This window comes from Pelodiscus sinensis, chromosome Z, assembly GCF_052426305.1.
Source record: "Pelodiscus sinensis isolate ZL-2025 chromosome Z, ASM5242630v1, whole genome shotgun sequence".
NCBI classification, from domain to species: domain Eukaryota; kingdom Metazoa; phylum Chordata; order Testudines; family Trionychidae; genus Pelodiscus; species Pelodiscus sinensis.
In genome coordinates, this window is record NC_143085.1 from 7,017,198 (window position 1) to 7,042,390 (window position 25,193).

Sequence of the window (25,193 nt, forward strand, 5' to 3'; positions counted from 1 at the left end):
AACTAACTAAGGTGAGGTGATATCTGCAGTGCTACAATGAACTGCAGAGAGGCGCTTAGCAGCTGTTTACACCTTTGCACTGAGCTTGAACTGACTGTACAAGTCCATGACTCACCGGGTACATGGATGGAAAAGATTAGAAGGAACATTGATTATACAGGCTCTTTAAGTCTGATGTCAACCACTGCAGTAAGGCACATCTTTTGAAATACACATTGTCCTCCAGGGAACTTGGACTGAGGAATGAAGTAGTAGAGTGATCCAGTACACAGTTTATTAAATAGTGAAGCAAGTTGAAATGGTTGTGGTTTGCCTAGTATCTGACATACCTCTTGACCTCTCTGTTTCCTAGCAGCTAGACCACAATATTCTGTATGCCAGATTATATGATTTCAGAATGTGTCAAGAGAGATACTAAAAGAACACTAGCTGTTCTAAGCTTGTAGCCAGGACATTTATCTTTGCTACTGAAGCAAGCAGTCATATGCATTACCTTGTCACTTCAGGATGAAATATTATTTATACATCAAGAAAAATTAAATAAGGATTTTTGCTTCAGTCAATACCTCCTCCTCAGACAGAAGAGGGCAACAGTCAGAAATTAAACACGTAAGTGAACACTTCCTTCTCCTCCAGAGTAAGAAATAACACATGGGAGCCTGCTTAGAATCTTGAAAGCCTTTAGCAAGAGCAGTGAAAATGCACTTTTGTTCCATAATATGAACTTAATTTCATTGGAATGAGAGAGGAAACAATTTTCAGCATCCCTAAGCCTCATTTTATCATGGTAAAAAAGCCCTGCTATGGGAGTGGCAGTCAGTGTTCACAGACTTGTACATTTCTTTTGCAGCTCTTTGCCTCTAGTCTTTTAATAATGTTAGTTGCTTTATTTTTCCTCTGCTTATCACATTTATGCAGGCAGGCAGGGGAATAGAGGAGAATTCCTGTTAAACAGAAGGAATCTGCTACATCCCCAGCCAAAGCTAAAATAAAAAGGCAGACCATCCCAATTCTCCACAAGGCTCAAATGAACACCACAGTGATCTTTGCAAGCAAGGAGAAACTTGTACTGTACATTGCACAGCCTTAACCCAGAGAATCATAGAACACTAGGGGCACGTCTAGACTATGTTTTATTTTTTAAAAAAGATCTTATCACTTTTTCGAAAGCAGATCTTTTGAAAGTGAAAGCTGTCTGAATCCAGTTTTTTTGAAAAAAAAAAAAAACCTGCATAAACCTCCTTTTTAAAGGAAGAGCAATTTTCGAAAAAGGTTTTATTTTTTCGACTCCCCTCCCCGCCACATCCAGACTACTTTCACTTTCGAAAGACTTGCTTTTGAAAAAGTGATTGGAAGAAGATATTCCTTGGGAATTTGCATTTCCTCTTTCAAAAATAAAACATGGTGTAGACATACCCTAGAACTGAAAGGGACCTTGAGAGGTCATTGAGTCCAGTCCCCTGCTCTCACGGCAGGACCCAGTACTGTCTCTCTCTTATAGATGTCTATCCAACCTGCTCTTAAGTATCTCTAGAGATGGAGATTCTACAACCTCCCTAGGCAACTTATTCTAGTGTTTAACGACCCTGATAGTTAGGAAGTTTTTTCTAATGTCCAACCTAAACCTCTCTTGCTGCAGTTTTAGGCCACTGCTTCTTGTCCTATCCTCAGAGGCCAAGGACAATAACTTTTCTCCCTCCTCCTTGTGACATCCTTTTAGATATCTGAAAACTGCTAGCATGTCCCCTCTCAGTCTTCTCCTTTCCAAACTAAACAAGCCCAATTCTTTCAGACTTCCTTCATAGGTCATGTTCTCTAGACCAGTGTTTCTCAAATAGTGGAATGAGTACCCTTAGGGGTACTCGAGAGAAGTCTGGGGGGGTATGTCAACACAACTGAAATTTGGAGAAAACTGAATTTTTGTTGAAGTTTTAGAGCGCTTTATTATTTTTGTACATTTTACACCCAAAAATTTCATTGCCCGCCTTGCTACGATTAAGTTGTTTAAACAAATGTGTTGTAATGGTAGAAAAAAAATTTGTGTGTCTGAAAACTGTAGGTACTGGAAGTACTTAAATTTTTTTTGAAAAAGGGGTACTTTATAAAAAAAGATTGAGAAACACCGCTTTAGACCTTTAATCATTCTTGTTGCTCTTCTCTGGACCTTCTCCAATTTCTCCACATCTTTCTTGAAATGTTATGCCCAGAACTGGATACAGTACTCCAACTGAGGCCTAATCAGCAAACAATAGAGCGGAAGAATGACTTCTTGTGTCTTGCTCACAATACTGTTAATGCAACCCAGAATCATGTTTGCTTTTTGCATAAAACATACAACATTAGTGGGCACTTTGCAGCTGCTTATTTGCAGCACTGTCTGAAGTGGCCCTAATTTAATATGCAAGTTATGGGTCCCTTGATGGAGCATTGCCTGTAGTTTCTGCAAGCTGTACTGCCATACTGAAGATAAGGGCAAGGATGATCTATTCTACTCCATTTTATGCAGATAATAACCAATTACATACCTTACCATATATGTTGTTCTTCTAGATGTGTTATTCATGTCTATTTAAATTAGGTATGTACACATGCACGTGCATTGTGGCCAGAAGCTTTTTCTAATAGCAGTGTCTGTAGGGTTAGCCTGGGCACCCCCTGGAGTCATGCCTTCATGGTGCTGAATATATAACCCTGCCAACCTGCTCCCTCCTCAGTTTCTTCTTGACAGCTACTCTGACAGAGGAGTAAAAGGGTGGATTTTGGAATAAACATGAACAACACATCTCGAAGAATAGCAGATATGGGAAGTACATAACCATTTTTTTTCTTCAAGTGTTCATTCATATATATTCCAATTAGGTGACTCACAAGCAGAAGTTCAGGAGGCAGGGTTGGAGCCAAACACTGACTACTATGAAGCTTGGCCAAATGAGGCATTGTCCCTGGCCTGCTGAGTAACAGCATAATAGAAAGTGAAGATATGAAATGAGGACCATATAGCACCTCTAAAATTCTTGTGAGTGGGAATTTGATCCAGGAAAATAGGGGAAGAAGTTTGTGCTTTAGTTCAGTGTGCTGTGATTGGAAATGCCAGGACACTCACTAGTCATTAGCACTCCCAAATACCTGTCATAATTCATGATGAAATTCACTGAATAGAGACTGGAAGGCTCTCGATTACTTTTCATCCTATTTGTGACTGCCTCAAGAATGTGACTGCCTGAGGAAGAATGTGTGGTGGCAGCAACACTGGCTCTGGGACCCAGGCAATAGGTATGGGGGGAGGGGCTAGGAGTGCCTGTGTCTGGGGGATGGAAGAGGCATTGAGTTAGAGGGAGGTTCTTTGGGGAAACAGAGCGGAATTGGGTTAGAACGGGGATATGGGAGTGCCTGGCTCTGGGGCAGTGGAGGGGGATATTTTTTTAATGTTTTGGTTTTTATTTATTTCCAAATAAAATCACAAAACGTATATTAATTTTATATCAAATATATGTCAATTTTTGCAATTGTACGAATAATTATATGTTTACGCAAAATCTCAAACTTACAAAGTATCTGAAATTTTCACAGAAACCTGTTCTATTTGATTGACCATGGTCTATACTTGTTTTTATTTCAACAAAACAATTTATGTATCAAATACAAAATATACCTTAAAAGTACCTTAAATTTATATTTAAATTAAAAATTATTTTATGAGTAAATAACAGTTCTACACATCAAATTATTGTATTATATTAAAACAACACCTGAAAAATGTTATAAAATATACCTAAAGCATAATCTATAATATTAGATTATATAATATATTAATTATATTATAAATATAAAAATATTATAAAACATACCTAAAACATAATCTATAATAATAAGTAATTACAACTGTCCAATGGAAGTACATTTTCTTTGGTGTCCCTGAAAGGTATCAGTTTTTATTTGTGGCCCTCCTTGGGCTTCAAGTTTGACATGCCTGATCTATATGTTTGTTAGTCTTTAAAATGTAACCAGATTATTATTTTTTTAAGTTTTTCCTTTTGTTATAAAGTATCTTTTATTAAAAAAAAAATATAAGTAAACCCAATGCACCCATCTCTCCCCCCAAAGCCAGCCCCTCACCAGCATTCCCCATCCCAATGCACTCACGCCTCCCACAGAGCAAGCCCCCCCAGTAGCCCATCCCAAAGCACTCACCCCTCCCCTGAGCCAGACCCCTCAGAGCCCCCATCCCTCCCCCTGAACGAGACCCCCCCCCCAGCACTGGGAGGAATGGAACAGCCAGGTAAGGGATTCTAACTTTTAAAGTGGCCACTGCTGCTATCCGGCCCTGCTGCCTCAGCTCGCAGCGTGTAGAGAGCGGGGAGCACTTAGCTAACTCCTGGTCTCTGTTCAAAAGCATCACGTGGGCCACAGCAGCATGCGCTTCGCTCCCAGCCCAGCCCGGCAGCCTCCTGGTGTGGTGCTGTCAGCCGACGGTCAGGGCAGTGTGTGTGTGTGTGCTGAGAAAAGGTTTAATGTCCGTGACTTTACCGCTAAGACTGGGGTCCCGTCGCGGAAGGCAGCCAACAGGCTGACAGACGCCCCCGAGTTTATAGGAAGAGCTTATTACATCTCAGATTTTAGCTGCTAGAATACAGGATCCCTTCACAGCGGGCAGTCTAGGGAAGACTGAGAGATGCCCCAACGGATCTGTCACCTGGGAGTGACATGATCCAAAATGCCCAAGCTCTTCCTATACCTGTCCCTTATGACCGCCTGAAGTTCTTTTAAATTGTGCTTGGTTCTGTTACAGCAACTGAAGGAGTCAGGTTAAAAACAAACAGTTACAGGTTTATTAAAAAGACTTATAAAAGCATATGGTTACAATGGCTATTGCTCTCTTTCTTAACTGCTAGCAAATACAGATCTTAAAAATGGTTACAAAGAAAATAAAGATAGAAAATAGAAATAATGGTACCAAGTGACAGCTTAATCTTTAAAGAGCTCTAAGTCTATGTGTACACTTAAGACAAAGGACCACATCCAGGTACAAGTTTTACCCCTTTCTGTGCCTCTCGACTCCAGCGGGTCAAGCCAGGGCCGGTCTCTCAATTCCTAGGAAAGATGAATACAAGGTGGGCGTCCTCATGGAACCTCGGGAGGTCAAACACCTAACCCGACCAGCAGATAGATGGTAGATTGACACTCAGAGTAAATGTGCTGCTGGACCCATCTTTATACCCCTGAGGGCCCATATCCTCTTTCTTATCTTAAGATGCCAAATTGTACTGGTCCGTTTTGTGGCGCCAGTTCTTACAAGCAAGTTTCAAATAATTTACCCTTGTAAGAGAGGAAGATAGCTAAATTAGGAGTGCCAGATATTCTTTGCTGGGTGGGAGATTCCTCCCCCTGCGGACGGCTGTGTGTTCATATCAATATGGGTTTTAGTCAAGGGCACTCCTCGGCAGCCTCTTGGTCAGCAATTGGCATATCTCTGTTTACAGCCATTCACGGTCACTGAGCCTGCATATCCAGGCAAGCAAAAATGGATGTTACAAGGCGCCCGGAGGCAAATGCCCCCCCTCCACTTCCTGTTTGCTACGCCTCTGGCTTGATGCAGTTTCTTGCCATGGTGGTGGGAAACTGTCTGAAATCTCTTATAATATCTGAAATGGCCTGAAACCAGGACTCTTGGAGGAAAGCTCTGGTTTGAGTAGAAGAATAGGCAAGAAGCAATGGGCTTAAATTGCAGCAAGGGATGTTTAGGTTGGACATTAGGAAAAACTTCCTAACTGTCAGGGTGGTTAAACACTGGAATAAATTTCTTAGGGAGGTTGTGAAAACTGTGAGAACTGGGCAACTGGCTGGGTTGTCTGGCAGGGATCAAAGGTACCTGCATGCCTGTTGAGCAAAATCATTGAGACTTTATCATCAGCTTTCCTCTGGACTGCATCTGAGGATGAGTCAGCACTGAGGCTACTTGGAACGTCTCTCCTCAAGGCAACGAGAATGGACCCATGAAATGCATTAAGTTGCTTGCTGACTCAAAAGCCTCTAACTTTGAGGGGAGTGGAAGAAATTGACCTGCTGGGCCAGTAGATCTCTGAGAATACAGACTCAATCTCCCTTCCCAGTTAGGGGTCAATGCACACCTCTGCATGGATTTAGCTGAATGACCCTCTTTTAGGTCACACTTCCCTAGACTTTGACAAAGCTGTGCCTTCGGGCTTCTTGTGCTTCTGAGGCATGAGTAAGCTTGAATTGTGCCTTTCAGAAGAGGAAGTTACTCACATTGTGCAGTAACAACGGTTCCTTAAGATGTTTGTCCCCAAAGGTGCTCCACTATAGGTGTCGGGCTCATCCCGGCACCACAGGTCGGAGATTTGTCAGCCATAGTTCAGCTGGACTGTGCATGCACGGTGGGTGTTGTGTGCCTTTAGCACCGTTTCTGAGTCTGTGCACAGTCCGGCTCCCACCAATTCTTCCTAATTGGATCACATCTGAAAGACATAAAGAAGAGACTCTGAAGCGGGGAGGGAGCGGGTCGTGGAGCACCCATGGGTACACACACTTCAAAGAACCATCGTTACTGCACAAGGTGAGTAACTGCCTCTTCTTCTTCGGGTAGTGTCCCTGTGGGTGCTCCAGTATAGGTGACTACAGAGCAGTAGCCTGATCTACGGAGATGGGAATCGGAATTATGATCTAACTGCTATAGAGAGTACTGTAGAGGCAACTGCTGAGTCATGCACGAGAATGTCAATGGCATAATGATTTGCAAATGTTATGTTTGAAGACCAGGTTGCCGCACAATGGATATCCTGTAAGGGGACTCCTTTGAAGAAGGCCGTTGACATTGCCATTGCTCTGGTAGAATGAGCCTTCATTGTGTGTGGAAGGGGTCTGTTACGCAGTGAGTAGCAGTGTGAGATGCAGTTCACAATCAGCTTGGAAATGTGTTGTGACGTCAAAGGTCGTTCCTTAGCTCATTCATTTGTGCATAGTAGTAAATTTTGTGATTGCCAGAAGGGACTTGTTCTCTCCAGGTAGAAAGCCAGAGCTCTAAGTATGTCCAAGGTATGTAGTTGGGCTTCATGGTTGGAAGAGTGCAGTTTGGGATAAAATGTTGGGAGTACTATGAGTTTGTTGATGTGGAACTCTGAGTACACTTTCAGTAGGAAGTTTGGGTGGAGGCGCAGTATGACCCCATGACTCGTAAACAAGGTGTACGGTGGTGTGGCTGAAAGGGCAGCCAACTCACCTACTTGGTGTGCAGACGTAATTGCTAGTAAGAAAACAATTTTCATTGTAAGCATTGCTGCGTCACATGTGGCTAGCAGCTCACATGGTGGATATGTCAGAATGTCCAAGACCTGTTCTAGATCCCATAGCACTGGGGGTTTTCTGTGTGGAGGTTATAGCTTGAAGAGACCTTTTAGGAATCATTTGATCATGGGATGGGCAAAGATCGAGTAACCTTCTACCATTTGTCTGAAGGCAGTAATCGCCGCAAGATGAACTCTGATGGATGGTAATGCCAAGCCCGAATATTGGAGGTGTAGTACATACTCAAGGATACAATGAATAGGAATGGAGAATGAATCTAGATTATTGACAGCACACCTGGTGTGGAAACTATGCCATTTATGCAAGTAAGTTGCTTGTGTGGAATCATGTCTACTGTGCATTACCCCATGCTTAACCTCCTGAGAACTGATGACTTCTGTCTGTTGGAACCAGCTAGGAGCCACGCTTTGAGGTGCAGTCGATCAATTTGAGGGTGCATCATGGCCAGCCCTGGTGTGTCAGAAGGTCGGGTTATTCTGGCAGATGATATGGATGGCATAGAGACATTTGAAAGAGAAGCGGAAGCCATGTCTGTCTGGGCCAAAAAGGAGTTATAAGTATGACTGTGGCTCCATCTATTGGTATCTTCTCCAGTACATTCGGAAGAAGTGGAATTGGTGGAAAAGCGTAGAGTAGGTGGCTGCTCCAATACAGCAGGAATGCATCCCCTAGGGACTTCGGTCCTACACCTTCTCTGGAGTAGTATTTAGGACACTTTGCATTGTAATGTGTTGCAAATAGGTCTATAGTGGGATACCCCCATCGTTGGAAGAGATACTGTGTTACATCGTGGTTGAGTTCCCACTTGTGTTGAAGAAAGAAGTGTCTGCTGAGGGTATTGGCAATGGTATTGTCCTTGCCCAGCAGATATGAAGCGACCATGTTGACATCATGGTGAATGAACCAGTTCCATAACCTCGTCGCCTCTGCACAGAGGGATTTGGACTGTGCTCCACCTTGATTGTTGATATAATAGACTGTGGTCATGTGGTCGGTAAGAATTTGAATACTGTGAATGGTGGATAGGAACCATTTGCAGGCATTGAACACTGCCCTCAGCTCAAGGAAATTGATATGTTGGAGAGATTCTTGTGTGGTCCTGTAGCCGGCCAGAGTAAGTCTAATGTCCGACACTGGGTTCCCAAAGTACAAAGGATGCCATACAGGTATCTGTCAAGCACAAACACTTTATTTCTTGACAGCCAACAGCTGTGCCCCATAGATGGAAGAACAATATAACAGAGAAGTGGCATATCTTACGTCCCTTCTGCAGGCCTGGGACCCCGGGTAGGCCGAGGACGAAGTGGGAGGTTGTCTCAGTTTCCGAGGCACTGGCATCCACAGCCCATCAGCAACGTCCTATTTGCTAGGCTCTGAGACAGCCTTAAATACAGTTTTCCTGCCTTGTTTGGCAGTTTGGAAATTTCCAGGGCTTTCTCCTTAGTGCTGATATAAAGCTTAGCTGTTAGTTATCGATCTGGTTCTGATCTGGTTCTTCTTGTCCTTTGGCCCTGTTTACGTAATCAGTACTCTAGGGTAAACAGAGTTGTTTATGCGTTCTTAACTTGATCTTATACTTGTTCTTGCTATGCTGGCAACAATGCTTATCTTAAACGGCGTATGTTCCCAAAGACTTGCTTCTGGCTCATGAGATATAGGGGAAAGGAAAAGGGGGGAAGGAATGCAGGCCTCACCACCCCTAAACTAGCACGTACAAAGTTCTTCCGCAATTGACCACTACAGGTCCATTGCCCCGAACGTGAGATCCTGCACAGTGAACTCCCCAACCTGGGAGAGATGTGTCTGTCGTAATCTGTAACGTGGGTTGTGGACAATGGAATGGAACACCGGTAAGCATGTTTGTGGAAGAGGCCCACATGCCAGGAAGTCCCATACTATTGGGAGTACTGACACTGATCTGTAAAAGTTGAGGTTGCCTGAGTGATAAATGGAAGCTATCCAGTGTTGGAAGTATTTGAGATGCAGTCTCGTGTGTTGCACTACGTAAGTCGTGGCTGCTATATGCCCCATGAGCTGTAAGCAGGTAAGTATCGGGACTCTGGGGCTATTAGAAAGAGTGTGAATGAAGTTTTGTATTGTGTGAAATCTGGCTAGAGGAAGATAAGCCCTGTCTGTTGTAGAATCTAATCGTGCCCCAATTAACTCGAGGGACAGTTGCAGTGTGAAGGACGACTTCGGAAGATTGATTACGAGTCCGAGAGTCTCCCCTGTCCGCTTCGCTCCCCTTTAGTAAGGCATTTGATACGGTCTCGCATGATATTCTTATTGATAAACTAGGCAAATATAACTTAGATAGGGCCACGATAAGGTGGGTGTATAATTGGCTGGATAACCGTAGTCAGAGAGTTGTTGTTAACGGTGCTAAATCCTGCTGGAAAGGGATAACAATTGGAGTTCCGCAAGGGTCTGTTTTTGGACCCATACTGTTCAATATCTTCATCAATGATGTAGATATTGGGATAGAGAGTACGATTATTAAGTTTGCAGATGATACCAAACTGGGTGGGGTTGCAACTTCTTTGGAGGATAGGGACATAATTCAAAATGACCTTAGCAAGTTAGAGAAATGGTCAGAGGTAAACAGGATGAAGTTTAATAAAGAGAAATGCAAAGTGCTCCACTTAGGAATGAACAATCAGTTCCATACTTACAAGATGGGAAGCGACTGTCTAGGAAAGAGCATGGCGGAAAGGGATCTAGGGGTCATAGTGGACCACAAGTTGAATATGAGTCAACAGTGTGATGCTGTTGCAAAAAAAGCAAATATGATTCTAGGTTGTATCAACAGGTGTGTTGTAAGCAAAACTCGTGAAGTCATTCTGCCGCTCTACTTTGCACTAGTTAGGCCTCAGCTGGAGTACTGTGTCCAGTTCTGGGCGCCACATTTCAAGAAAGATGTGGAGAAATTGGAAAGGGTACAGAGAAGAGCGACAAGAATGATTAAAGGTCTAGAGAACATGACCTATGAAGCCAAGCTTCATGAACTGGGCTTGTTTAGTTTGGAAAAAAGAAGATTAAGGGGGGACATGATAGCGGTTTTCAAATATCTAAAAGGGTGTCACAAGGAGGAAGGAGAAAATTTGTTCCTCTTGGTTTCGGAGGACAGGACAAGGAGTAATGGGCTTAAAGTGCAGCAAGGGAGGTTTAGATTGGACATTAGGAAAAAATTCCTAACTGTCAGGGTAGTCAAATATTGAAATAAATTGCCAAGGGAGGTGATGGAATCTCCCTCTCTGGAGATATTTAAGAACAGGTCAGACAGACATCTGTCAGGGATGGTGTAGACGGAGCTTGGTCCTGTCTTGGGGGCGAGGGGCTGGACTCGATGACCTCTCGAGGTCCCTTCCAGTCCTATGATTCTATGAATAGTTTCCTTGTAATTTCGGTGGCATGTACTGCATCATCATATGTAGGTGCCTTGATTAGGCAGTCGTCTAGGTACGGAAATATCATGATGCTGTGTCGGTGTAGATGCCCAGCCACTACTGATAGTGTCTTTGAGAAAACCCTGGGTGCTGATGAGAGGCCAAACGGGAGGACTCTGTATTGGAAGTGTTCCGCACCTATGAGGAATTTGAGGAAATGTCTGTGTGCCAGGTGTATCGTTACACAAAAATAAACGTCCTGTAAGTCGAGAGATGTAAACCAATCTCCTGTGTTGAGCACTGGAATGATAGAAGCTAATGTCACCATCTTGAACCTGTGTTTTCGGAGGTATCGACTGAGCTGTTGAAGGTCCAGGATAGGTCTCCATTCCCCTGATTTTTTCTCAGTGAAAAAATAACTAGAATAAAATACTTTCCCCTGAAATTGCTCGGGCACTCTCTCCATGGCACTAATATGTATAAGGTTCATGGCCTCTTGCATTAAGAGGGATTTGTGAGAAGGGTCCCCGAACAGGGACAGGGATGGGGGAGAGTTGCGGGGGGGGGGGGGGAGAGAAAGAAGGGGAATCGTATAGCTGGATGTTATTAGCTCTTGGATCCAACGGTTGGTGGTGATGGCAAACCACCTGCGCTGATATGGTCGTAATTGCGGGTGGAATAGCTTCTGCGATTCTGGATGATATTTCAGAGGAATGATCTGCAGTCCCTCGACCAGACCATCAAACTGGCTGTCTATTATACTGAGGGCTGGGTGTCCTGCTGGTCTGTGAAACACTTTGGTAATTCTTTAATCAGTTTTGAACTTAACCATCTTGAGTAATTTATTATCAACTGCAAACTCTGTCACCTAATTGTTTAAACCCCTTTTCAAATAATGTAGTAATACGTTGAACAGCATAGGTCCAAGCATGGAACCTTTTGGGGACCTTCCTATTTACCTATTTCCGTTGAAAAAAATGATAATTTATTTCTACCCTTTGTTTCCCATAATTTTAAATCCTTGATTAAAAATAAAGCACTAACATTGATGAAATAGAAATCTAAGGAAAGGTAAACATTTATAGTACTGTTATTCATATATACATTTTCCGATTCTGATACATTTGGCCCATTGACTAAATGGAGTTCTGAAAAACCAATAAAGTGGAAAGGATATTATGTTAATATATCCTTTAACAGCATGCTAGAGTATCATATTGTAACCTTTTGATCCAAGAATTACAGATGGAAAAATTTTACTACAATTCTTAGTCATGTCAGTTTCCATGTCAGAAAACACTCAAAGCTTCATAACAATATCACAACAAGACCTATGTCAACACTAGTGCAAAGAAGCATACCACCATTGGATTCATACCACTATATACTAGCAGTGAATTCAGCTTGTAGGTGTTCTGTTAATTCTAAAAGAAAAACTCAAACTGGCTTCATTTTAAATTAAACACATTCCTTCTGCAGAGGGCTGAATGACCCTTTCCTAAATTTTAGGGCATGAGAATGCATGAGACTTAGTGGAACAAGGATTCTAAAAATGTAGCCCATTTTCTCTCAGGACTTTCTCTTGCGTGTTCACGTGGAAGTACAGAGCAAGCAGTATTTTCTTCTGCCTTGTGGCTTATGTGTATGAACAGTTAGTTATGCCCTAACTTTCTGGGATGCTTATTAACCAAGGTAGAATTGTTCTGAGGTCACTAAATGCTGAGACATAACTTTATGCATTGTTTTGGGAATGAGGAAAAACGTTTTTTAGTGTCTATCTGCTTGCTTAAGTACATACTGCAATTTGTAATCACACATTGATGATGCTACTGTGAGTCATCTATCATTACTGTGCTATAAGTGACCATGCTGACATAAAGCAATCTTGATTTTTAGTGCAGCTTCTTCAAGAAGGGCCAGTGCTAAGGCCAATTATTTCATGATAATGCCAACTCTGCTAGATATTTGTGCTTCACTGAACAATCATGTTGTTATGGCAAGTAAGGTTCTATAAATTATCTGAAAACTAGTCTGATTCACAAGTGTTGGGCGCAGTAAGCGAAAAATACTGTTTTCCTTTTTTAAAATTTCATTTTTATTCACAAATGCAGCCACTAACTAACAATAATATAATACAAATATGGCAACCATATTCACTTTAATAGTAAACAGTCTTTGTGGGGTACAGTCTCTCTTTAGTGCTGCTCCAAAGTATATGCGCTTGACACTGGAGGACCAACAGAAAGAAGGAATCTTTGAGTGGCAGCTGAGCCACAATGGCCATTATTTTAGCTTCATCAGCTTTTGGTCAATTGGTTCCCCATCTTATGAAGCAGAATATGACCAATATGTTTACATATGTTTAGATCCACTGGTTCCTGCCTTTACCTTCCTTGGGCTCCATCTGTAGTCATGCACTGATAATCCCCATGCAACTGATCCCTGCATCATGAAGGCAGCATACACACCAGGCTCCTAAACTGTTGTCCTGTTTGTGGAACTGAACCAGACTGTGTGCGCTGTAGACCAAGGATGTCCATGGCCATGGAGAAGTAGGAATAATGTTCCCCTTTAATATTCATAGAAGGGGGCCTGGAGAACTCTAGGAACTGGCTATAGGGCATAGAATCTTTCTCTCCTGCACAGCTAGTTAAAATCTTTGCAACGTTTGTGAAATGAATTGATACTCATGATTTCTGTCCACAGCTTAAAAGCATCTTCTCCTGCTTTCCACCAGTACATCTTTCAATACTATCTCTGTAGGTTAGAAGTTCATTTATTCAATATCTCTCCCAGATAAACTCACCTAAGAAAGGATATAAAACATAAGTTCTTTAGCACTCAGATGCTTATTAGCCACCTCATAGAAAAAGGAAGTTACTCACCTTGTGTAGTACAATGATTCTTCGAGATGTGTGTCCTCGTGGATGCTCCTCTGTTGGTGTTGGGTGCTGCAGATCAGAGTTTTTCCTAGTAGTAGCTGGTTAGGCTGCACATGTGTGATAGGCACCTCGTGCTGTTCGTGCCTTTGCACTTTGTGTGCATGGCCTGACTCACTTCAGTTTCTGTGTGTATGCCTGATTGGCTAGGACCCAGACGAAAGAAAAGGGGAGAAAGGTTGGGTTGTGGACACACATCTTAAAGAACCGTCATTACTACAAGAGATGAGTAACTTCCTTTTCTTCCTCAAGTGATGTCCCCATGGGCACTATGTTGTTGGTAACTACAAAGTGATAATCAACTAGATGATAGGTGGGCTTCAGAGTCAGCGCTTATCAGAAGTGGAGATTACAACATTAACAAATGAAAAGCCCCTAGCTATTTGTATTGACATTGCACAATGTTTCATAAAAGTGTGGTTCGATGACCACATGGCTGCATAACAAATGTCCTGAAGTGGTACACCCCTGAGGAAGGCTATGGATGTAGAGACAGCTTGTGTGGAATGTGCCTTAGGGGGAACAAGACATGCTCTGTTTCATAATGAGTACGTGATGCATAACACTATAATTTTGGAAATGTGCTGAGATGATACTGGAACATTCAGCAATTGAAACAAATAACTGCTGTGAGTGGTGGAAAGTCTGAGTTTGATAAATATAAAAAGAGAATACCCTGCAAACATCGAGGGTGTGCAGAATGGTATCTTCTCATGAGGCATGAGGCTTTGGATAAAAGGTAGGGAGGATGACAGGTTAATTGATGTGGAAATCAGAGCATACTTTTGGTATGAAGGAATAATAGAGTATGACCTTATCCATCTAGATTACTAGCAGAAATAACCAGTGTCGCCCGGGGAAAATATAGTAAAAGGTGTGATGAATAAACTACGTCAATTAACTTAGCATATTTAATTGGAAATACTTTTCTCTTATATATTATTTTAAGAAATTAACATAGCTAGTGATGTGCTTACAAATCCAATAGGGTCTCTTTTCTCAATCCCCACAAATCAGGAAGGCCCATCTTCCCTTAAAGACTCTATGCAAACTAATGCCTGCAGCCTCCTTGCCAGAGCCCCTGAGAAATGGAGGGGATGCCTCCTGGGATCTGCAGCAGCAGCAAATCACTGCCCCTCAAGTAGCCACTCCTCGAGTGCCTTCAGTGCTCGCTCCATGGGGTAACCTGAATGGAGTTCCTAGTGGCAGCTGGAGTGGTTGCATTGATCAGACAAAGTGAAACACCTTCAGACCAGGTGCAATGAGTGATATCTAGATGATCAGAACATGCAGCACCTGAATGTACCTGTTCTAATGAGAATTGGCTGTTCTGAATGTACCGTGTCCTCCTCAGCTTCCATGGTGCTCAAGACCTTGTCCTCCTACCTGTCTCCTCTTTGTACTGTGAGCTGAATCCTGCAAAGTGCATAATGCCTGTAGCTCTTACTGTTTCAGAGATCTTCCATTTTGGAGATCTTTAAGAATTATCAGTGGGCCCAATTGGGGCTCTGGAGGAATCGGGGGAACCCATTTTGAGATATAACCAATCCAGTTATTTAAGTTAGGAAATCAGTAGTATCCGTGCAAAATTTGATGATTCTAGCTCTTACCGTTTCGGAGATCTTCCAGGACAAACAAACAAACAAACAAACAAACAAACAAACAAACAAACAAACAAACAAACAAACACACACACACATTTTCAGAAATATTTATAAGATCATTTAAGAAGGAGCTGCTGCAAGGGCATCAAGTTCACTAACTCTCCTCGTTGATGTGATCGCTAGTAGGAACATTGTCTTCATTGTCAGCAGTAGGAGGGGACAGGTGGGCAGAGATTCAAAGGCGGGGAGGTCTAGTTAGTGTGTCGAGAACCAGCTCTAGGTCCATGATGGAGGTACTGGCCTACATGGGAGATTAAAGTTGTGAAGGCCCTTGAGGAATCTCCTTTTGATAGGATGCAGAAAGACTGAGAATTACTCTTCTGGGGGGTGAAATGCAGTCAGAATGGTCAGGTGTAACCTAACGGGGGAAACTGATATTCATTGTTATTTCCATGGTGGGATTATATGAAGAGGTGCAGAAGATGGATCAATCTGCTTCCTGGAACGCCAGGCTACAAAACTTTTGCACTTGCACAGGTAAGTATTTCTAGTAGCCTGGCATCTAATATGCAACACAATGTCCTTTACTTGGTCTGAACAGAGTCTCTCAGATTTGCTGAATCAGACACTAGCCAAACTGTGAGATGTAGTGTTTGCAGTTGGAGATGGAGAAAGGTGCCTCTGTTTTTTGAGAGGGGGTCTTGATGATTCGGAAGAGGGTAAAGAGACTGAAAAGATATCTGAGGTTGTGTCTAGACTACACCTCTCTGTTGACAGAGAGGTGAAGATTAGGCATGTGGAAATTGCTAATGAAGCTGGCATTTATTCCTCAAAAAATGAGGTTTACAGGATCTGTCGAAAAAGAGTTTATTTTCGACAGATTCACATCTAGACTGCCATTTTTTTCAAAAAAGCTCCATTTTGAAAAAAAGCGGTGGCCATGTTTATGCTAATGAAGTGCAGGATATTTAAATCCCAGCTTCATTAGCAATTTCGATGTGCCTAATCTACAGCTCTCTGTCGACAGAGAGGTGTAGTCTAGACATAGCCAGAGAGCAATAAGGGAACCAAGCTTATCTGGAGCAGGGGGCTATTAGAATGATGAGGATGCTGGCCTTTTTGATCTTGCAGAGGATCCTTGGAATGCGAGCAATTAGGGCAAAAAGCATAGTACAGATGAGTGTCCCATGTAATGAGAAAATTGTCACCCAGTGATCCTGGTCCCAAGCCTGCTCTGGAACAGTATTGGAGATACTTGGTATTTAGATGTGACACGAATAGATCTACTGGAGGAAAACCCCATCTCAGAAATATAGTATGAAGAATGCATAGGTGGAGTTTCCATTCGTGGTCTATAGCAAAGTGTTGGCTGAGGGTATCTGGGGTTGTATACTTGGTGTCAAGTGGTAGGACGCTAATAGACTGATGCTGTTGTGGATGTACCAGTTCCACAGGTGGACAGCCTCTGCACAGAGGGAGCAAGAACAAGTTACCCTTTGATGTTTGATGTAGAACATCATGGTGACCTTGTCAGTTAGGATATGAACCATACAACCAGGAATGTCCAAGAGAAAGTGCTCTGATGCATTGCGCACAGTTCAAAGCTCCAATAGGCTGATGTGGAGACAGGCTTTGTGGGAAGACCATCTGCCCTGAGCAAATTGACACTGAGGATATGCACCCCATCCAAGAAGGGAAGTGTTGGTGGTATTCTGGAAGGAGGACTGTGTCTGGTGGAATGGCGCACCTATGAGGAGGTTGTTAAGATTGGTCCACCAGTATAGTGACGCAAGGACTTCTGGAGGAAGAGAAACTTGCTTGTGTGCGTGGTGCGTGGAGAGGGTGTATACTAAGAAAAGCCAATGCTGAAGGCACCAAAAGTGCAGACATGCATGTTGGACATGCTCCTTCTGCAGCTCCTATGTGTAACAAATGGTCTACTTCTTGCTTTAGGAGTTTTTTTGTGAGAGAAGTCCCTAAAGAGGGATGGGGAGGGTGGGGAGGTTGAAGGAAGGGAGATGAAGGGGATGGTGTATTTGCATCTAACAATTTCAAGGGCTCATCCGTCCATAGTAATTGCTGCCCATTGTTGATAGAAAGGGCGCAAATGAAGGTGGAAAGTTGCCTCATAGTTGTAAGATACTGGCTAATAGGAGGTCGGGCAGACCCCTGACCAATGTCTCAAAATTGCTGCTTGGAAGAATGCTGAGTGGACGAGTGGGTGTTGAGAGCCTGTCTCTTTTGGGTCTTTGCTCTAGAGCAACCCTGGTCAAAGTTCTTCTATTGATGGCTAGAATAGGTGAAGTTTCTCTGCCTCTGAGATGGAAGAGGGAGTTACTCACCTGTGCAGTAATGGTGGTTCTCCCCCGTGGGTGCTGGTGCATCCTGGGGCCAACGACTGGAGACATTTTCTAGCAGTTTCTGCTGTGCCGTGCAGGCGGCGCAGCACCCTCTCGTGCCGTTGGAATCTTCAGGCGCATGTGCGGCGCGGCCCCTCCATTCCTCCTCTACCTACTAGAGGACAAGGCTCCAAAGCAGGGGAAGGAGGGAGGGTAGTGGAGCACCCACGGGGACACATCTCGAAGAACCACCATTACTGCACAAGGTGAGTAACTCCCTCTTTTTCTTTGAGTGGTCCCCGTGGGTGCTCCACTCTGGGTGACTACTGAGCAGTTGTCGGCTCATGGAGATGGGTTCAGAGCCATGTGGTAGTCACTGTGGGCAGTACTGCGTGTCCCACCACCATGGAGGATGCAACTGAAGAGGAGAGTGCATAGTGTTGCACAAATGTGTGCTCAGATGACCAAGTGGCGGTACTGCAAATGTCCTGAAGAGGAACGTTGTTAAGGAAGGCAGTTGTGGAAGACACCGCCCTGGTGAAATGAGCCATAATGGTTTCAGGTAAGTGTTTGTCATATAAGGTATAACAAGTTCTGATACATGAGGTGATCCATTTCGAGATTCTCTGAGACGAGACTGCTTGTCCTCTAGATCTTTCAGTGTAGGAGATGAAAAGCCTACGTGAGGCTCACCATGGCTTAGTGTAATCAACATAGAATGTCAGTGTCCATCAGACGTCGAGAGTGTGCCAATGCAGCCTGGATTGGGTCGGCATGTGGCTTCGGAAAGAAGGCAGGTAAGCGTATGGGTTTGTTAACGTGGAAAGGTACTTTGTGGAGGAATTTTGGGTGGGGTTGGAGTATCACTCTGTCCTTTGTGAACACTGTATATGCAGGATCAGTCATCAAGCCCGTGAGTTCACTCACCCTCCTGCTGGAGGTAACTGCGACGAGAAAAGACACCTTCATGGACAGATGAAATCAAGAGTAGGTCGCTAGAGGTTTGAATGGTGGCTTCGTCAGGCTTTTAGGACATGGTTCAGATCCCAGACGGGGGCTGGTGGACAGATTGGAGGGAAGGTGTTTTGCAGACTTTTAAGGAAGCGTTTAGTTAATGGGTTAGTGAAGAAGGAAACTCCATCGATAGGATGATGAAAGGTAGCTATGGCAACTGCGTGGACCTTGATAGTGCTAAGGGCAAGGCTCGACTGTTTGAGAGATAGTAAGTAGTCCAACAAGGTAGGGAGGGGGACAGACTCCAGAGGTGTTGTGTGTAGGTGATTGTGCCAGTGAGAAAAGCGGTTCCATTTGTATAAGTATGTTTTCCTGGTGCATTGCCTTCTACTATTGATTAATATCTCTTTCACCTGTTCCGAACAGGTAATCTTGTCATCGTGGAGCCATGAAGGAGCCAAGCATGGAGATGGATCTTGTGGAGGTCCGGATAGAGCGTCTTCCCATGATGCTATGACAGAAGATTGTGGTGGAGTGGGAAGGGATATGGGTCTGTCTTCGTCATCCTGAGAAGTTAAGGATACTACGTCTGTCTGGGCCATGCGGGTGCCACTAATATCACCTGAGCCTGGTCCACTCTGATTTTGTTGAGGACTTGGTGTAGAAGGTGGAAGGGAAGGAACATATAAAGAAGGGGAGCATCCCACGTGATGGAAAAGGCATCTCCAAGGGAATGTTTTCTCAGAGTTCCTCTGGAGCAATAGAGATGGCACTTCCTGTTGCTTTTTGTGACAAAGAGGTCTATGTCTGGTTGGCCCCACTGGAGGAAGAGGGGAGTGAGAGCATGTCTATCTCCCATTCGTGCTGATTGTGGAACGTGTGGCTTAGGGCGTCTGCTGTGACATTGAGTACTCCCAGGAGGTACGTGACTACTGGAGTGACCTGATGTGTGAGGCACCAATTCCAGAATTTAATGGCCTCCACTCACAGGAATGGGGATCGAGCACTGCCCTGCTGGTTGATGTAGTACATGCAGGTGGTATTGTCTGTCATGATGGTGATGGACAGGGCTTGACAAATACACTCGCCTGCTTGTCTGTGGCGAGTAGATTTTACCAGCTGGTGAGTGCAGAGGTTGGCGGAAGCCTGCACTACGGGCAGTGCGGCCTCATCTGATCTGCCGGCCGGCAGAGGAGCAGAGCGCCTCTGGGAAGGGGGAAGTGTGGTGATTCTTGCCACTGGGCTGCCTGTGTGCAGCTCCGGTGCAAGGAGGCGGGGTGGGATGCCAGGATGCTGGCATGACATGGCCCCACTGATTTTAAAGGGCCGCGGCAGCTCGGCTCTGGCTGCATGTCCCTGGGAGCTGGCTGCGGCACGCGGTGTAATGATGCAGATGGTTAAGACCAGTCTGAGACCATGAGGGGTGATGAGGATATCCTGGTCTATGCCTATCATAGGGTACATGTGATCTGGCAGGAGATGAATGTTGGTAGAAGAATACACTCCTCTGGTTATCCTCAAATTCACCATGATGAGTCTGTACCAGTGATCTGAGTGAACGTGGAGACCCCCTTGATGACAAAGGGGATGGAGATAGTTGCCTTGAAGCGGTGCTGGGTACTGATGTCAAACATGGTACCATAGTTGGTACCGGGGTATTGCAATCACTTCTGTGCAAGAAAGAGCAGTGCTGAACTGAGGCATTGTCTAATGGTGCCGCCGAGCACAGTGCTGATGGAGGAGGCATCGGTGATGGAGGAGACTGCACCGGTTCCAGACTTGGTGTCCAGGTAGGGGTCTGGCCAATTTGGAATGTGCCTTTTGTGGTGCTAATGTTTTAGTCGGCACCTGCAGCGCAGGCAGTGCCAAAGGCTTGTCTGGCTCCCGGGCTTCAGCTCGTGCCGGGTACTGCAGTCTAAGAATGTAACAATTTTGTTTCCATGACCAACATGGCATGGGAGTGTGTAGGGCCAGATGTGCCTGGTTTGTCACCCATACTGACCCTGGGTGGTAAGGAATGGGCTGGAGATATCTTTTTCTTTGCAGGTAGTTTTGATGTAGGAAAATTTGCCCATTTCTTCTGGGTACTGGCAGACTCAGCCTGGCTACTATTCTCTCAGAAGTCTGAGAGCCATAAGGCCTTATCACAGAGGAGCATATAAATATTGAACTCCCTGTCTCTGCGTGCTCTGGCTAAGAGGCTGCAGCATTGAACACGCTTCTGAGGAACGTGTATTTCTCCAAGGTCTCAGATGCATGAAGAATGGCCATGTGAGGCTGGCATAGGCTTGTGACAAGTGTCGCACTTCTTGAATCTGGAAGTTCCTGCCATGGTGGCACTTAGGCTAATCATGCCACTGATTATATGGCAGTTCATTCATCTTTCTTTTTTTTAAAAAAGGAGATGCAGCACCCAAAAAGACCGCAGCTTGGATCTATTCCTATTGTGTGCTGTTTATTTGCTTGCTTTCAGGTTTTTTTTAAACTATGTACATGAAGAAAAAATTATTTTTTAAAAACAATAATAACTGAGTAATGAGAGAAAGAAATAGTGATAACCAACTACTTATAAGTATATTTTTCTTTATCTAGGTAAGTTGAGGATAGAGAGAGATTGAGCTCTACGTGCGACCGAGGGCAGTAATGAAGGAACTGAGGGTAGTCGGGCCGCACTCATGAAGTGCATGAGCAGCCCAACCAGCTACTGTTAGGAAAAACTCTGATCTATGGTGCTGGGACAACCCAACACCAACAGTGGAGCACTCATGGGAACATCACTCAAAGAAGAAATAACAGATTTTAGGCCAAAGTGTGTTTTCAAAAGTTTTTGAATATTATTAAAAGTTGAGAACTCAACATAGTCTCTGTACAGAATAGGAAAAATGGGTTCAAAATAGTCTTTAGTCTGAGCTGTGTCAACTTTAAAAAGCCATATGAGACAGCCTTGGGTTTAAAAGTCAGCATACAGCCAACTGCTGCTGACTTTAGGATCAGAAAACCCTCAGTATTTTTCATATATTAAAATTATTTTAACTATTACTCAGGTAAAATGTATCTGGTGCAAATTATGGGTTTTAATCACTACGTGTTGCTTTTTATGCTATCTTTTAAAAATAGAAGGAATAGTACTGTTATGCAAAAGTACAATACTATTGACTAAATTTTTAACAATCTTGAATGCTAAAGGCAGTTGGCTGGATTAATTTATATATATAGTTAGATAGGTCTGTAAGGGCTCAGTCCTTCTCTTATTACAATCAACAGCAATTGCCCTTGTTATTTTTAGTGGGAGTAGAACATAGGCTTGCCGCTGAAACTCTAGAGGTCTGGGCTAGCCAATTTTAGTTACTAAGGAGTCACACCTGAGCAAGGATCAGGTGATTCTCCTATAAAGAGCAACAGAAATCTGCCAAGATAGTCTCAATAGTTCCAAACTCACATGTTCCAGAAACCCTCCATACATACCATGAAATCCCCAACAGGGATCACCTCTTAACAATGAATGTTATTTAGTCCAAAAAGAATTTAATTCAGGGAGATGAACTAGAATTGCTTCGAGATACAGACATCATTATTAAGAATGTAATGCTGATATTCAGTCTACTTTTTCCCTTTGTTCAGACCCTTCCTATTGTCCCAGCTATACCCTCTTGTACAATTCTGAACTATTCTCTCTGCTGTGGTAACCACTTACAGGAACTTGAAGTAATCATGCTCACTTCTCCCCCTGGCTTTAACTTAGACAAGAGGTACATATTAACTTCTTTTAATCTTTTCTTAGAAGCAAAAAACCTCCAACCTCCCATATCATTCTTATTACTCTTCCCTTAATTCCACCAATTTACCAATACCTTTATGATTTAATCAAATAAAAAGCTGCTAAGCTTTTGGATCAAGTCCAAGGGAGTATGTCTACACAGCAACGTTATTTTGAAATAACAGGAAATTACTCACCCTGTGTAGTAATGACGGTTCTTTGAGATGTGTGTCCCCGTGGATGCTCCAATGTAGGTCTTGGACTTGTCCTGGCACTGCAGATCTGAGATTTTTTTCAGCAGCAGTCTTCCGGATAGCGCATGTACGTTGGACGTCTTGCGCTGCTCGCGTTGCTTCTGAGCACATGATCCAGTTCTTGCCAGTTCCTCCTGAACGTCGAGAGTCTGGAAAACATAAGGAGATACTCCAAAATAGGGAGAAGGGCAGATCATGGAGCACCCATGGAGATACACATCTCGAAGAACTGCTGTTACTGCACAGGGTAAGTATCTTCTTTGAGTAGTGTCCCTGTGGATGCTCCACTGTAGGTGACTTCACAGCAGTAGCCTGACTTAAGGAGGCGGGATTTGGAGTTAGTGCCTTGCTGCCGTGGAAAGGACAGTGGAGGCAACTGCTGAGTCAGTCATGAAGATATTAGGAATAGCATAGTGTTTTTCAAATGTAAAGTTGGAAGACCATGTAGCTGCATAGCAAATGTCCCTCAGAGGAACTCCTTTGAGAAAAGTAGTGGAAATTGCTACTGCCCTCATTGAGTGGGCTCTCAGGGTGTGTGGAAGTGGCTTGTTCTGCAGTGAGTAACACCATATAATGCATGAGACAGAGTCTGGATATGCATTGTGCCTATAGTGGGTGACCTGTGGAACAGTCAGCTGTGGATACGAATAGGACTGAGATTTTTGAAAGGTCTGTGTCCTGTCAATGTAAAATGCTAACACTCGACAAATGTCCAAGGTGTGCAGTCGTGCATGTTGTTCTGAGGAATGTGGCTTGGGGTAGAATGTGGGGAAGACTATTGGTTCATTTATGTGAAATTCCGAATTAACCTTTGATAGGAATGTTGGTTGGGGTCACAGTACGACTTCCTGGAACATAAATACTGTGTATGGTGGTGTCGCGGAAAGGGAGGAAAATTCTCCAACCCTGTGTGCTGATGTTACCGCTAACAAAAAAACAACCTTCATAGTTAAGGAAGATAAGTCACAAGTTGCTAGTGGTTCAAATGGGGGCCTCATTAAGGTGTCCAAAACTAGTTCTAGGTTCCAAGGGTCCGGAGGCTGCCTGTGGCATGGGAAGAGATTAGCCAGCCCTTTCATGAATCTCTTTGTCACTGAGTGGGGAAAAAACAGAATAGCTGTCCACAGAGTATCGGAAGGCAGTGATTGCCTCTAGGTGAACCTTAAGAGAGGAGAATGCGAGACCAGAGTGTTTGAGGTAAAGAATATAGTCCAATATGTGATGAATAGGAACTGTGTACGGGTCAAGGTTGGTGTTGGAACACCAGGAATGGAAGTGACGCCACTTATGCAGGTAGGTGGTATGCATATTGGATCTTCTGCTATGTAACAGAACATATCTGACAGCCTGGGAACAACTCATCTCTATTTATTGGAACCAACTAGCAACCATGCTGTCAAAGAGAGGTGATCGGGCTGAGGATGTATCAACTGCAATCTGGGGAGATGACACAGAGGATAAGATCTGGTTTCAAGATTACACTAGATGGGTTTATGAAGGGGATGGTTTGATGAGATAACATGATCTTGGTAACTAACTGACCATTCATTATCAGTGGGAAATAGGTCAATGGAGGGATGATAGGAGTTACTACAGAGAACTTTCTGGGTGTCTGGCTGATGAGTCTTGCCCACATGCTCAGGGTTTAGCTGATCGCCATATTTGGGGTCGGGAAGGAATTTTCCTCCAGGGTAGATTGGCAGAGGCCATGGAGGTTTTTCACCTTCCTCTGTAGCATGGGGTACAGATCACAGCTAGAGGATTCTCTGCATCTTGGGGTCTTCAAAGTATTTGAAGGCTTCAATATCTGAGATATAGGTGAGAGGATTATTCTAGGAGGGGTGGGTGAGATTTTGTGGCCTGCACTGTGCATGGGGTCAGACTAGATGATCATAATGGTCCCTTCTGACCTTAAAGTCTGTGAGTCTATGAGTCTATAAGGTGACACGCAAGACAGGAAAGGGAACCACTTCCTATGTGGCCAAAAGAGGGCCACCAATATTACTCTGGCCCTGTCCATGGCTAACTTCTCTAGAACTTTGGGAATGAGAGGAGTCGGAGGAAAGGCGTACAGAAGGTGACAACTCCAGTCGAATAGGAAAGCATCTCCCCTGGATCCCGGTCTGATTCCTGCCCTCGAACAGTATTGAGGGCACTTTGCATTGTGATGTGTAGCGAAGAGGTCTATGGATGGACACCTCCATAGGCGAAAGAGTGCATGGAGCATGTCTGAGTGTAGTTCCCATTCATGATGGCTATAAAATGCCTGCTGAGAGCATTGGCTGTGACATTCTCTGTTCCAGGGAGGTACGCTGCCATAATCACAACTTTGTGCTGGTTGCACCAGTTCCATAATCGTATTGCTTCCATACAGAAGGAGTGGAACCAAACCCCTCCTTTTCTGTTTATGTAATATACCGTTGTCATATTGTCAGTGAGAATATGAATAATGTGACCATGAATAAGAGGGAGAAAGTGTTTGCAAGCATTGAAGATGGCCCTCAACTCGAGGAAGCTGATGTGCTGCAAGGATTCCTGTGCAGACTGGCGGCCTTGGATCTGTCAGTCCTATAGGTGGGCACCCCATCCTAGCAGTGATGCATTGGTGGTGATCTGCATAGTTGGTTGATGTTGGTA

At 43.9% G+C, this 25,193-nt stretch overlaps 1 protein-coding gene across 2 annotated transcripts in view; it reads right to left on the reverse strand.

The window, feature by feature from the left end:
• Positions 1–25,193, reverse strand: part of BICDL1 (BICD family like cargo adaptor 1) — a 179,527-nt gene that overhangs the window by 115,719 nt on the left and 38,615 nt on the right. For both annotated transcript variants that reach the window (XM_075898124.2, XM_089775211.1), the window contains one exon: positions 22,500–22,705. In XM_075898124.2, coding sequence (XP_075754239.2) covers positions 22,500–22,667 — 168 coding nt within the window. In that variant the 5' untranslated portion in view covers positions 22,668–22,705. The remainder of the gene's footprint in view (positions 1–22,499; positions 22,706–25,193) is intronic.